This window comes from Dryobates pubescens, chromosome 1 (assembly GCF_014839835.1).
Source record: "Dryobates pubescens isolate bDryPub1 chromosome 1, bDryPub1.pri, whole genome shotgun sequence".
Taxonomy (NCBI): Eukaryota; Metazoa; Chordata; class Aves; order Piciformes; family Picidae; genus Dryobates; species Dryobates pubescens.
Window position 1 is genome coordinate 58210151 of NC_071612.1, and position 14150 is coordinate 58224300.

Below are 14150 nucleotides of genomic sequence, written 5' to 3' on the forward strand. Positions count from 1 at the left end.
ACTACAAATGATAAATCCATCTCTGCTGCTATTTGCAGTTTGTCCAGTCTGTGTTTTTGACTGCAATAAACAACAGGCAATGAACTCAGCAGAGGCTGAAGATCTCACTGAGTTTTAGCTCTTTCTGGACTCAAAACCATGGGGAAAAAAAGACCCCACATTATTGCCTTGAAGTTTGAAAGAGTTCCAGTGCTCCTCTTCTGTAGGTGTTCAGTAGACAGATCCTAAAGATGAAAGCTCAACAACTTTGCCAGGTTGGAAGGGACCCTGAGGATCACCTGGTCCAACCATTCTTGGCAATAGTATAGTTTAAATGAGATGACACATTGCCATACCCAGCACCCTGTTAAAATGAGCTTTAAAACTGTCCAGTGTAAGCAAATCCACTACTGCTCTTGGGAGATTATTCCAATGTCCAACTGTTCTCATTGTGATGGGTGTGGCAGTTCAGGCTGGGTGCCTCCTGTTCCTGCCACATAGGTTACACCTCTGGTGTCCTGAGTGTCCAGCCCAATAAGGTGGGCACAGGAAACAGCCTATTTCGTACCCATAATATCCTGCAACCTATAGATCATCTGCAAAGTCTTTCTCTTCCTCTTTCTTCCCTCTCTGCTCCCATGGGAGATGCTCCCTATCAGGTAACGCTGGGGGAGTTATCTCAGGGCCTCTTAGCCTGGCTAGGCCTAATGCCAGGAGGAGAAGGGGAAGGCAGCCTCAGACCTGGCCAGCTGAGACCAGCCTAGCAGTGTGGGGGGAAGAAAGAGCTCTGGGGGTTTTGGGAAGACCCTCAGGTGGGGAGAAGGGAAGTGTTGGGAGGCTTTTGGGTGTGCTGTAGGGGACTCTGTATGCTTTGGGCTTCTTTTGTCTCTGTGCTTTGCAGCTTCTGGACTGTTGTGCTTTTCCATTTAAACTTTCCATCACTTCACAATCCATCTGTGTGATGAGTGTCATTCTTTGGTCCCTCTCAGGGGCAGGAGAGGATCTGCCTGGCCTTAAACTAGAACAGTGGGTTTGATCCCAGGCTGAACATGAGCCTGCAGTGTGTCCAGGTGGCCAAGAAGGCCAAGGGCATCCTGGCCTGCACCAGGAACAGTGTGGCCAGCAGGAGCAGGGAGGTCATTCTGCCCCTGTACACTGCATTGGTTAGGCCACACCTTGAGTCCTGTGTCCAGTTCTGGGCCCCTCAGGTTAGGAAAGATGTTGACTTGCTGGAATGTGTCCACAGAAGGGCAACAAAGCTGGGGACGGGTCTGGAGCACAGCCCTGGGAGGAGAGGCTGAGGGAGCCAGGGTTGCTTAGCCTGGAGAAGAGGAGGCTCAGGGGAGACCTTCTTGCTCTCTCCAACTCCCTGAAGGGAGGTTGTAGCCAGGTGGGGGTTGGTCTCTTCTCCCAGGCAGGCAGCACCAGAACAAGAGGACACAGTCTCAAGCTGTGCCAGGGGAGGTTTAGGCTGGAGGTTAGGAAGAAGTTCTACACACAGACAGTGATTGGCACTTGGGATGTGCTGCCCAGGGAGGTGGTGGAGTCACCATCACTGGAGGTATTCAAGAGGGGATTGGATGTGGCACTTGGAGCCATGGTTTAGTTGATTAGGTGCTGTTGGATGATAGGTTGCACACAATGATCTCTGAGGTCTCTTCCCACCTGGTTTATTCCATTCTATTCTATCCCCATTCAGGATTTCCTGCCAGTGAGTAGCTGGGAGGTGCTGCATTCCGTGGACCTTTGTACTTACACTCTATTCTGTGCTTTTCCATCTCTTGAACCTCTGCAATCGACTCCCTCAGATCATCTGTAAACTTCTTCCTGTCCTGAGGATTTGGTGCATTGAAATTTATGAGCACTTTGATATCTGCTCCTGGAACAGCCGACGTGAGCCGAATCCCGTTGGGGTAATCTAGAAGAAAGAGTCAAGAAATAACCCCAAATCAGTCTAAGCTCTGATTGCTCTGATTGATTGCTGTTTTGCCTTCCATGAAAAGCAAACAACCTGAAGGCTTTGTACGAATATTACCATACAGGGGACAAAGTCTAAAGGTACAGAATTAGAATGTAAAGGCACAGAATTAGAATGAAAATCCTTAAGAGGCACATTGGGTCACTGCTGGAGGTGTTGACAGCCAGGTTGGATGAGGCCTTAAGCAATGGAGGTGTCCCTGCCTGTGGCAGGGGGTTGGAACAAGCTGATCTTTAAGGTCCCTTCCAATCCAAACCAGTCTGTGATTCTCTGGAGAGATTTCAAACCAACCTGGCTACTGTGATCCTGGGCAAGCTGCTGTGGGTTCCCTGCTTTTGCAGGGAGAGTTGGACCTCGACCGACTGGACAGATGGGCAGAGTCCAATGGGATGGCATTTAACAAGTCCAAGTGCCAGGGGCTGCACTTTGGCCACGGCAACCCCATGCAGAGCTACAGGCTGGGGTCAGAGTGGCTGGAGAGCTGCCAAACAGAGAGGGACCTGGGGGTGCTGATTGACACCCGCCTAAACATGAGCCAGCAGTGTGCCCAGGTGGCCAAGAAGGCCAATGGCATCCTGGCCTGTATTAGGAATAGTGTGGCCAGCAGGAGCAGGGAGGTCATTGTGCCCCTGTACTCAGCACTGGTTAGGCCACACCTGGAGTCCTGTGTCCAGTTCTGGGCCCCTCAGTTTAGGAAGGACATTGAGACACTTGAAGGTGTCCAGAGAAGGGCAACAAGGCTGGGGAGAGGCCTTGAGCACAGCCCTGTGAGGAGAGGCTGAGGGAGCTGGGGTTGCTTAGCCTGGAGAAGAGGAGGCTCAGGGGTGACCTCATTGCCCTCTACAACTACCTGAAGGGTGGTTGTAGCCAGGAAGGGGTTGGTCTCTTCTCCCAGGCAACCAGCACCAGAACAAGGGGACACAGTCTCAAGCTGTGCCAGGGGAGGTTTAGACTCGAGGTGAGGAAAAAGTTCTTCACTGAGCGAGTCGTTCGTCATTGGAATGTGCTGCCCAGGGAGGTGGTGGAGTCACCGTCCCTGGAGGTGTTCAAGAGGAGATTGGACGTGGCACTTGGTGCCATGGTCTAGTCATGAGGTCTGTTGGGACAGGTTGGACTTGATGATCCTTGGGGTCTCTTCCAACCTTAGTTATACTGTGATACTGTGATATTGTGACTGGATGATCTCCGGAGGTTCGTTCATTCCTACCCATGCCATGCTAGGGTTCTGGGATAGCTGATCTGCTTCTGCTGACCACATGACAATCACATCTCCTTTCAGTCAAGCCAGACAGCTGCCTGCAGCTGCTGTTGTTCAGAATGCAGCCAAATGGCCACAAGTGCTGGGGAGGCAGTGGGTGGAGAGCTTGGGATCACCTCATGTACTGTTTGAACGCTGCCTCTCGACATAGCAGCAAATGGCTCTACAAAGTGAGGAAAAATGTTTATGAAACCCAACAAGGATCTTTGGTAACCCCAAGGTCAGGTGGAACCCCCAAAGAAGAGATTTCTTCATACTAAACAAACAGAACTCTTTCCTGTCCAGATGAGGCTGGGCTCTTCTCAGTGGCGCCCAGTGGTGGGACAAGGAGCAGCAGGCACAGACTAAAACCCAGGAGGTTTCACTTGAATTTATGAAGAAACTTCTTCAATGGTGACACAGCCCTGGAGCAGGCTGCCCAGAGAGGTTGTGGAGTCTCCTTCTCTGGAGCCTTTCAAGGGCTGCCTGGATGTGTTCCTCTGTGATCTGTTTTAGGTGATCCTGCTCTGGCAGTGGGGTTGGACTCAATGATCCCCAGAGGTCCCTTCCAACCTCTACCACTTCATGATTCTGTGATTCTATGATACTTCTCTACATCCTATTGATCACCAGGAAACACACAGTCCTTGGTTTCAGACAGACTCTCTCAGAGAGGACCTGCTTGCCCTTTAGATTTTGGCAGTGATTCTGGCAGCAAATGTAAAATACACTTCCCATGTGGGCTATTTATTTCCTCAAGATACCAGGACATCACTTCCCCTCTTGGAACTCATCCATCCCTCAGTGTAATTGACTTCTAGCATTAGGAGTCCATTCTTCTGCCACCAATGCCTATCACATTGTTCTATCTCAACCAATGCTTTTGTTGCTTCAGCTTCAAGGATACTAAATTTCACTGACTTGAAGGCAGCTGATTCTGACAGCTGCTGCACACAGATTTACTGAGTGGCAGGATGGCTTGGGCCAAAATAACCTAAAGCTTGCTGGGGGCAGGGGAACCAGGAATGTGAGTGGGACAAACCAGAGGGGAAGAAGAATTCTTCCTGCATTCCACTTAACAGGCACTTAGAGAATCACAGAACCATAGAATGGTCTGGGTTAGAAGGGACCTCCAAAGCTCATCCAGTCCAACTTCCCCTGCACTCAGCACGGACATCCCCAACTAGATCAGGCTGCCCAGAGCCCTGTCCAGCCTCTCCTTGAATATCTCCAGGGATGGGGCCCCAACCACATCCCTGGGTAACCTGTTCCAGTGTTTCACCACCCTCACAGCAAAAATCTTGTTCCTCACATCCAATCTCGATCTGCTCTGCTCTAGTTTGAAGCCATTGCCCCTGCTCCTGTCCCTGCAGGCCTTTGCAAACAGTCTCTCTGCAGCCTTCCTGTAGCCCCCTTCAGGTACTGGAAAGCTCCTATTAGATTTTCCCAGAGCCTTCTCTTCTCCAGGCTGAACACCTCCAGCTCCCTCAGCCTGTCTTTGTAGCAGAGCTGCTCCAATCCCCTGATCATTTTTGTGACCTGGACCCTCTCCATTGGCTCCATGTCCTTCCTGCATTAAGGGTTCCAGACCTGGATACAGTATTCCAGGTGAGGTCTCACCAGAGCAGAGCAGAGGGGCAGAATCCCCTCTCTGGATCTGCTGGGCATGGCTTTTGGTGCAGCCCAGGATGCCATTGGCCTTCTGGGCTGCAAGCTCACCCTGCAATCCACTCTCTCATTCACCCCAGTGAGTCCACCTCAGGAGCCCAAGCACGGCCACTAGAGAGACTCAGTCAAAATGGCTCCAGTTCCCTGGGAGGAATCCAGCCCTTTTGCTCCTAACTTTGACTACAGCTATTTTTATGTTTACTTGACTCAAGTGTTTCTACTTAGCATGCTTATGAGGGTTATTTATTTCTAACATTTATTTAGCTTGACATCAGAGGGATTAGCTATCCTTCTATTTTTAGCAGAGCCCAGGACAGAAATATTTGGCTTCCCTCTCCCCAGAATGAATTTTACATCTTGTGTGTGCATATCAATGAAGTCCAGGCCACCCTGCTGCTCTAAGCTCTGCAAAGCCTCCCCTTCTGAAAGCTCTCCAGGTGCTTTGACTCAGAAGCAGCCACTTCTTGTGAGGGAGAGGAGCACTGGGGCACATTTTCAAGGACAAGGGAAAACTGAAGAGCCTTCCACAACAGGAAAGCAGAGAAACTACTGAATGCCACACTGGGCTGCATCCAATTTATCATGAAGGTCACAAGGCATGCTCTGCAAGCCCTGCAGTCAGGTCACACAGGCTCTCTTGTCTCCCTCTGGACAAACAACTGTGCTCTGCTATCCCTGATGCTCGGGGTTTAGAATCAGGACATTAGGACATTAGCAAACTCTCTGCCCTGTGCTGGGCTTTTTTGTCTGCTAAGGCTAAGCCTGACAAGTAGTAAAGATACAAAGAATATTGGATTGGTGCAGATTACAACTGACAGAAACAGAAGCCTGTCAGAAAATAGAGACTTTAGTCTGGTCTCTCTGCTTGGTATTTAGATCTGAAGCAGTGGTAGATTACCTTGGCATGAGGTTAAGATAGAAATCAGGAAAGGAAATTAAATAGTGCCTTGAGTTATCCAGATCATTGTAATAGTTATTACTCAGAGGGCATATATTCAGCTCCAGCTAACTCTGCCACTGACTCAGAAGAGATTCAACATGTTAGGATTGCTTTACAAGCACTTCACTCTTTCCAAGTGGTCACAAACCACACATTTGGCTACAACCCAAAATACCTAACAGCAGTGTTCCTGTTTCTCCTGCTGGCCCCATCTTGTTTTCACCTTTAAGGTCAAGTCACATTCAGAGCAATGTTACTCCTAACTTCAGCATCAAGACTTGTCCATCCCTTTCCTTCACACAAGGCATTGGTTTCATTTATGTAGAAATCAAATATATTTGTTAATTGTTAATTTGTTAAAATTGAAGTTAAAATAAAGTTAAAATTACATGTCCAGAGAAGGGCCACAGGGATGAGCAGAGGGCTGGAGCTGCTCTCCTGTGAAGACAGACTGAGAGAGTTTGGGTTGTTCAGTCTGGAGAAGAGAAGGCTCTGAGGAGACTTAATTGTAGCCCTCCAGTATCTGAAGGGGACTACAAGAAAACTGGGGAGGGACTGTTTAGGATGCTAGGTAGTGATAGGACTGGGGGGGAATGGATCCAAGCTAGGGATGGTGAATTTAGATTGGATGTTAGGAAGAAGTTGTTCCCCATGAGGGTGGTGAGAGACTGGCACAGGTTGCCCAGGGAGGTGGTGGAAGCCTCATCCCTGGAAGTTTTTGCAGCCAGGCTGGATGTGGCTGTGAGCAACCTGCTGTAGTGTGAGGTGTCCCTGCCTGTGGCAGGGGGTTGGAACTGGCTGAGACTTGAGGTCCCTTCCAAGCCTGACAATTCTGTGATTCTGTGAAATGGTCACCTGAGAAGAGAGGAGAAACTTACACTGGTTCTCAAAGAGCAGCACTTGCATTCCATAGAGGGAGAAGGACTGTCGGAAGCTGTACGTCACCGAGTTCTTCTTCTTCTGAAAAATCTTGGTCACCTGCAAGTCAGCAAACAAACAAGCTGAAATATCCCTTTTACTCTATGTGCCTGGGGACATGGCTCTTCTTAAGAACTAGCACATGAGAAAACATTTCCTGCCAAAGCTATCATCCAGCTGTCCTCTACCAGAAAAGAGGAACTTGTCCTGTTCCCCCAACAGGTTCTCCATGGGACAGCAATGTGCCCTGCGGGCCAAGCAGGCCAATGGGATCCTGGGGTGAATTAAGAGGAGTGTGTGCAGCAGAGCCAGGGAGGTTCTCCTCCCCCTCTACTCTGCCCTAGTGAGGCCACACCTGGAATACTGCATCCAGTTCTGGGCTACCCAGTTCAAGAGGAACAGGGATCTGCTGGAGAGAGTCCAAGGGAGGGATACAAGGATGCTGAAGGGAGTGCAGCACTGCCTGGGGAGGAGAGGCTGAGAGCACTGGGGCTGATTAGTCTGAAGAGGAGAAGACTGAGAGGGATCTGATCAATGTCTATCAATAGATGAGAGCTGGGGGTCAGGAAGGAAAGGACAGGGACAGCCTCTGCTCACTGTGCCCTGGGATAGGACAAGGGGCAGTGGATGGAAACTCCAGCACAGGAGGTTCCACCTCAACATGAGGAAGAACTTCTTGACTGTGAGGGTCCCAGAGCCTTGGAGCAGGCTGCCCAGAGAGGTTGTGGAGTCTCCTTCTGTGGAGCCTTTGCAGCCCTGTCTGGATGTGTTCCTGTGTGACCTGTGCTGGATTCTATGCCCTGGCAGGGGGTTGGACTGGAAAATGTCCAACCTAAATCTCCCCTGGCACAGCTTGAGACTGTGTCCTCTTGTTCTGCTGCTGGTTGCCTGGGAGAAGAGACCAGCCCCCACCTGGCTACAACCTCCCTGCAGGGAGTTGGAGAGAGCAAGGTCTCCCCTGAGCCTCCTCTTCTCCAGGCTAAGCAACCGCAGCTCCCTCAGCCTCTCCTCACAGGGCTGTGCTCCAGACCCCTCCCCAGCTTTGTTGCCCTTCTCTGGACATGTTCAAGGGTCTCAATGTCCTTCTTAAATTGAGGGGCCCAGAGCTGGACACAGGACTCAAGGTGTGGCCTAACCAGTCCTGAGCACAGGGGCACAAAGCAAGTGATACATAATGAATAAAGTTGAACTCTTAATCATGCCCAGCTGGTTGGAGTACAGAGTAACAGGTAACTGAGATGTATTTTTAGGAGTGCTCTTGCACTTAATTGCCACTCATTCAGTGGAGAGAGGCCCTGCTGAATGCCTCCCTGCAAGCCCAGCCACCTGGAGACACCTACCACGAGAAGATCATTAAACAAGAATATTTCTCTTTGGTGCAATCCAAGCTTCTGAGGTTTATTTGGGTCTGGAACTTCAAACAGCCTGCAGTAGCAAACAAGCCTCCGGTGGGGCAGGGAGAGGACCTGTGGTCACAGAGAAGGTCATGGTTAGTGCAGCAAGAGTGAGCCAGAAAGGGCAGCTTATAAACTCAGACTCTTTTTAATACTTGGAAATGTTTTTACCTCTAAGCCCATTAGGCTTTCTCATCACAGGACCAAGAGCAAAATAAAGATTATACAGCAACAGCCTTGCATGACTTTCAAACATCATCAAGGCTCTTACAGCAAATTGTCTCTACCAGCTTGCACTCCTGTGTATGGATACCAGTGAAGGTGTTACTGGGCACAGAGTTTTATTACTTGGTGAAATGATAAAAACTTCACAGAGTTTAAAAGTAGAATCACAGAAACAGAGAATTGGTTTGGTTGGAAGAGACCTCTGAGGTCATCGAGGCCAACTTCCAATCCATCACCACCATGGCCATTAAACCTTGTCCCAAAGTGCCATGGCCACAGGTTTCTTGACCACCTTCAGGGATGGTGACTCCACCACCTCCCTGGGCAGCCTGTGCCAATGCCTGGCCACTCCTGCAGCAAAGAAACGTTTCCTAATCTCCAACCTAAATCTCCCCTGGCACAATTTCAGGCCATTTTCCCTCGTTCTATAACCTGGCTTCCAGCTCTCTGCTCATGTTCATGGCCTCCTCTGGCCCCACTCTGACAGGTCCCTGTCTGTGCTGTGTTGAGGACTCCAGAGCTGGCCCCAGCACTGCAGGTGTGCTCTCAGGAGAGCAGAGCAGAATCCCTCTCCCTCTCCCTCTCCCTGGTGCCCACTCTGCTGGAGATCAGCTCAGAACATGGTTTGCTCTGGGCTGCGAGTGCATGGTGCTGGCTCACGTTGGGCTTCTCCTCACCCAGCACCTCCAAATCTTTCCCTTCACTCAGCACTGCTCTCTGTCCACCCAGCCTGGATTTGTGCTTGGGATTGCCCCAGTCCAGCTGCAGGACCTTGGCTTTGTTGAACTTCATGAGATTGGCATGGCCCCACCTCTCCAGGCCCCTCTGGATGCCATCCCTTCTCTCCAGCCTGTCAGCTAGGCCACACAGCTTGGTGTTGCTGGCAGAGCTGCTGAGGGTGCCTCCATCCCACTGCTCTTGTTGCCAGCAAGAAGCAATCCTTGCACTCCTCTGCTCTGAGGTGGTTCCTTTGTTCCCCACTGGCAGCACTAATGTCATTGTGAAATTAAAGTACGTGGAGGACTGCAGCAGAGGAACAGTTTCAGGGTTATTACTGAATCTGCCTATGACTTAAATCTGGAATCAATACTTCCTGCACTCATCTCCCTTTCAGAAGAGAACTGTTCCATCAAGTGACAATACCTTAGTGGAGGATCACTCAATACTGAAATGGGCCAGAAAGAATAAACACCCCAGGGTGTGGGTGGCAAAGGGAGGTCCAGCTGCAATTGGGCTTTGTGGTTTATTCTTTGCTGGCTGTCTAATTCCTGCAGTGCTAATGGCATTCAAAATCTGTCACAAGTGGACCAGAGAAAGGTCTGGAAAACCCTTGGCAATAATTTGAGCAGGGGACATGCCATTTGGGGGGGGATTGAAAGGAAGCCTTCCTGTTTTAGACTCTGACAATAGCAACCCGCCCAAGCTTCCACAAAGCTCCGATGTACGCAATGCAGTAATTGCCAGCAGAAGGGAAAAAAGCTGCTGCTTAAATGAAAAACCCCAGCAAACCCCTCTGAACTGGGGAAGGAGAAAGAGAGGAATACGTACACAGCCCAGTCCATGGTGCAGAGATCCAATCTACAGTGGAAAGACACATACAAGTTGGTTAAACTTCAGAGCAAGACAGCACTGTATCACAGCAAGCAAACAGGGTGCTGGCTGACTATGACTAAAGGCCGACAAAGTACAAACAAACACCTCCATCAATACAGCCTGCTGCCCTAGTCCCTGACTTATCTCTCCCACACTTAAAAATGTCTCTCAACAGAAGACTCCTTCAGCCTAGGAGGCCACTCAAGGCATTGTTTTCTTGATCCCATGTAATGTTCAAGGATTAGCTTTAGGATTTGAACTGCCACATGCTGACATGTCCCCCCCCTCTCCTCACAGAAGCCCTGACAGAATCACAGAATCCACCAGGTTGGAAGAGACCTCCAAGATCATCAAGTCCAACTGATCACCCAACCCTAACTAATAAACCAGACCAGGCACTAAGTGCCCCATCCAGGCTCTTCTTAAACACCTCCAGGGACCTTGACCCTACACCCTCCCTGGGCAGCATATTAGAATCATAGAATCATAAAACAGTCAGGGTTGGAAGATACCTCAAGGATCAGCCAGTTCCAATCCCTCTGCCATGGGCAGGGACACCCCACACTACAGCAGGTTGCTCACAGCCACAGCCAGCCTGGCTGCAAAAACCTCCAGGCAGGAGGCTTCCACCACCTCCCTGGGCAACCTGTGCCAGTCTCTCACCACCCTCATGGGCAACAACTTCTTCCTGACATCCAATCTGAATCTCTCCATTTCTAGTTGTTGTTTTTTCCATCCCCCCCAGTCCTAGCACTCCCTGACACCCTCAAAAAGTCCCTCCCCAGCTTTCTTGGAGCCCCCTGCAGATACTGGAAGGCCACAAGAAGGTCTCCTCAAAGCCTTCTCCTCTCCAGACTGAACAGCCCCAACTCCCTCAGCCTGTCCTCATAACAGAGCAGCTCCAGCCCTCTGCTCACCCTCGTGGCCCTTCCAGCACCTCCAGATCCTTCCTGGAACAGAGGCTCCAGCACTGGACACAGAGCTCCAGCCGTGGTCTCAGCAGAGTGGAGCAGAGGGGCAGAATCCCCTCCCTGGCCCTGCTGGCCACACTTCTCTTGCTGCAGCCCAGGCTCTGTTTGGCTCTCTGGGCTGCAAATGCTCACTGCCAGCTCCTGTTGAGCTTCTCCTGCCCCAGCACCCCCAAGGTCTTTTCTTCAGGGCTGCTCTCAAGCCAGCCCCTGCCCAGCCTACATCAGTGCCTGGGATTGCCCTGACCCAGATTTCAGAAGGGGAGAGCTTCACATAAAGAGTTGCACATCATCGATGCTGAATACCAGACTGCAACACCACCACCACTCATCTGCACTGTGGCTGCTCCCAAATGAAACCCAGCATCAGTACCAAGCATTATTGGTACAGTCTCTCCTTTTTTGCCTTTATTTATGCTTCCTCTAAGCAACCCCCTTCTGCAGGCCCTGCCCTACTGAGAGGCAGGGTAAAGGCAACTTACTGGTTTCTTCCCTACAATGAGTTTCTCCACCTTCTGGACTTGGGACACGTGATCCTCGTTGGTCTTCAGCTCCCGCTTGCGGATCCGCTCGTAGATCCCAATCAGCATTTCCCGGGGGATGTCCTCCCCATCATCCACACCTGCAGAAGGAAACAGTTCCTGTTAGCACAGCAGCACAGCCTGCTTCAGGTTGCCCTCCCCATCATCCACACCTGCAGAAGGAAACAGTTCCTGTTAGCACAGCAGCACAGCCTGCTTCAGGTTGCCCTCCCCATCATCCACACCTGCAGAAGGAAACAGTTCCTGTTAGTACAGCCTGCTTCAGGTTGCCCTCCCCATCATCCACACCTGCAGAAGGAAACAGTTCCTGTTAGCACAGCAGCACAGCCTGCTTCAGGTTGCCCTCCCCATCATCCACACCTGCAGAAGGAAACAGTTCCTGTTAGCACAGCAGCACAGCCTGCTTCAGGTTGCCCTCCCCATCATCCACACCTGCAGAAGGAAACAGTTCCTGTTAGCACAGCAGCACAGCCTGCTTCAGGTTGCCTTCCCCATCATCCACACCTGCAGAAGGAAACAGTTCCTGTTAGCACAGCAGCACAGCCTGCTTCAGGTTGCCCTCCCCATCATCCACACCTGCAGAAGGAAACAGTTCCTGTTAGCACAGCAGCACAGCCTGCTTCAGGTTGCCTTCCCCATCATCCACACCTGCAGAAGGAAACAGTTCCTGTTAGCACAGCAGCACAGCCTGCTTCAGGTTGCCCTCCCCATCATCCACACCTGCAGAAGGAAACAGTTCCTGTTAGCACAGCAGCACAGACTGGAAGAGACCTTAAAGATCATCCAGTTCCAACCCTTCTGCCAAGGGCAGGGACACCTCCCACTAGACCAGGTTGCTGAAGGCCTCATTCAACCTGGCCTTGAATACTTCCAGGCTTGGAGCTTCCACAACATCTCTGGGTAACCTATTCCAGTGCCTCAACACCCTCAAGGGGAAGAATTTCCTCTTAATGTCTCATCTAAATCCAGCTCCTTCCAATCTGAAGCCATCACCTCTTATTCCATCACTCCATGCCTTTGTCAAAAGTCCCTCTCAAGCAGGCTCTCATCAGCCATGGGAAGGCCGCTCTAAGGTCTCCTCAGAGCCTTCTCTTCTCCATTCTGAACAACCCCAGCTCTCTCAGCCTGGCCTCACAGCAGAGACCTTCCAGCCCTCCCTCACTGCTGTGGCCTCCTTTGGCCCTGCTCCAACAGCTCCATGTCTCTGCTATGCTGAGGACTCCAGAGCTGGCCCCAGCACTGCAGGGGACATCTCAGCAGAGCAGAGCAGAGGTCATAATCCCCTCCTGCCACCTGCCAGCCACAGTCAGCCATCAGCTGGCTCTGAGTGATTTCTCAGCAAGGAGAAGGCAGAAAGCTGGGCAGCCAGCATTGCCCAGGACTGCTGTTTGTGCTGTTTCTCTTCTGCCCTGGCCTTGTGCCTACCTTACCAAAGTAGCAGAAGTGATGCTGCTCATTAGGGAAGCACTGATTTTTGCCCCAAAGCTTGCTGCCTTCATCATGCCAAAGCAGTGATGGAGATGACACAGGTTTGGGGGGGGGGTTTGATTTCACACTAAGCTGTAAAAATCCTTTATTATGAATACTAAGCAAATGCTCATTTCCCATCTCTGTTTTTTCTTTTGCCTTTTCAGTTTCCTCTGTTTGGTATCAAAGCTCAAATGAGTTAAATAAATAACACTTGAGACATTAAAATCCTCTGTATGGCTTTCTCCTGGGAGCACACCACTGGGAGGAATCAGAGCCACCATTCCATTTTGCTCCATCCCAATATTACTCTGCTCAGAAAATGTCTTTGTGTTTTGGGTTTGGTTGGGTTTTTTTCCCCACACAAGAACCCTGGGAGCACCCAGCAAAATGAATGTGAGCAGTATTTCCTCCAGGGCTTGCAAAGCAATCTACTGTGCAGAGACAAATCACAGTCAGTATTAGCCAGCCCTGTGTGATTATCACTGGCATGTCACCATTCTAACAAATGCCACAGTGCCTGGAATGCTTGATCCTGGAGTTTTAATAGCAGTGGAAGGAGCCCAGCTTCAAGAAGTGCCTTGAGGCTGGATGGCCAGGGGCCAGGGAGAAGCATGGCTGGTTTTTTTAAGCAGGTTTAAAGCAATAACCTCTTATCTCCCATTCAGAAGCCCAAGCACAATATTTTATCAGTGGAACAAGTGCTCACTCTTAAGAATTTCTGTAATCAAATACAGTTGCTTTGCAACTAGAAGCAAAAGAGCCTCTGTTCTGTTCCACACCAGCAAGTCTGCCACAGATTACCCTTTGCAGTCATTTAAAGCCAGAAGCAAGGTAGCCTGTTGGGGGGTGGGGGGGAAACAAAGCCTACAATAAGAAGAAATTGCTGGCCTTTGGGCAGGAGCTCAGAGAGAATGGATTTCAGGCAACAAATGTAACTACAGAGTTATGCTAAGAAATGAGTATCAGGCCTGCTTCAGTCTTTGTGGGCTTCAAAATCCAATCTCCACAGTAACTTATACTTTGCTAAACTAAACCACCTGCTTAGCATCATTGCTCGCCATGACCACAGGCAAGCAAATCACCAAGCAGCAGCTTCATTGTCAAGGTCACAGTACCACAGAATGGGTTGGGCTGGAAGGGACCTTAAAAATAGAATAGGAATAGGAATAGGAATAGGAATAGGAATGGAATAGAATAGAATAGAATAGAATAGAATAGAATAGAATAGAATAGAATAG

At 50.3% G+C, this 14150-nt stretch overlaps 1 protein-coding gene across 7 annotated transcripts in view; it reads right to left on the reverse strand.

The window, feature by feature from the left end:
* IQSEC1 (IQ motif and Sec7 domain ArfGEF 1) overlaps positions 1-14150 on the reverse strand; it is a 539967-nt gene that overhangs the window by 15342 nt on the left and 510475 nt on the right. For all 7 annotated transcript variants that reach the window (XM_054166409.1, XM_054166399.1, XM_054166431.1 and 4 more), the window contains 5 exons: positions 11383-11522; positions 9888-9917; positions 8061-8186; positions 6681-6780; positions 1736-1897 (listed from right to left, as the gene is read on the reverse strand). In XM_054166409.1, coding sequence (XP_054022384.1) covers positions 1736-1897; positions 6681-6780; positions 8061-8186; positions 9888-9917; positions 11383-11522 — 558 coding nt within the window. The remainder of the gene's footprint in view (positions 1-1735; positions 1898-6680; positions 6781-8060; positions 8187-9887; positions 9918-11382; positions 11523-14150) is intronic.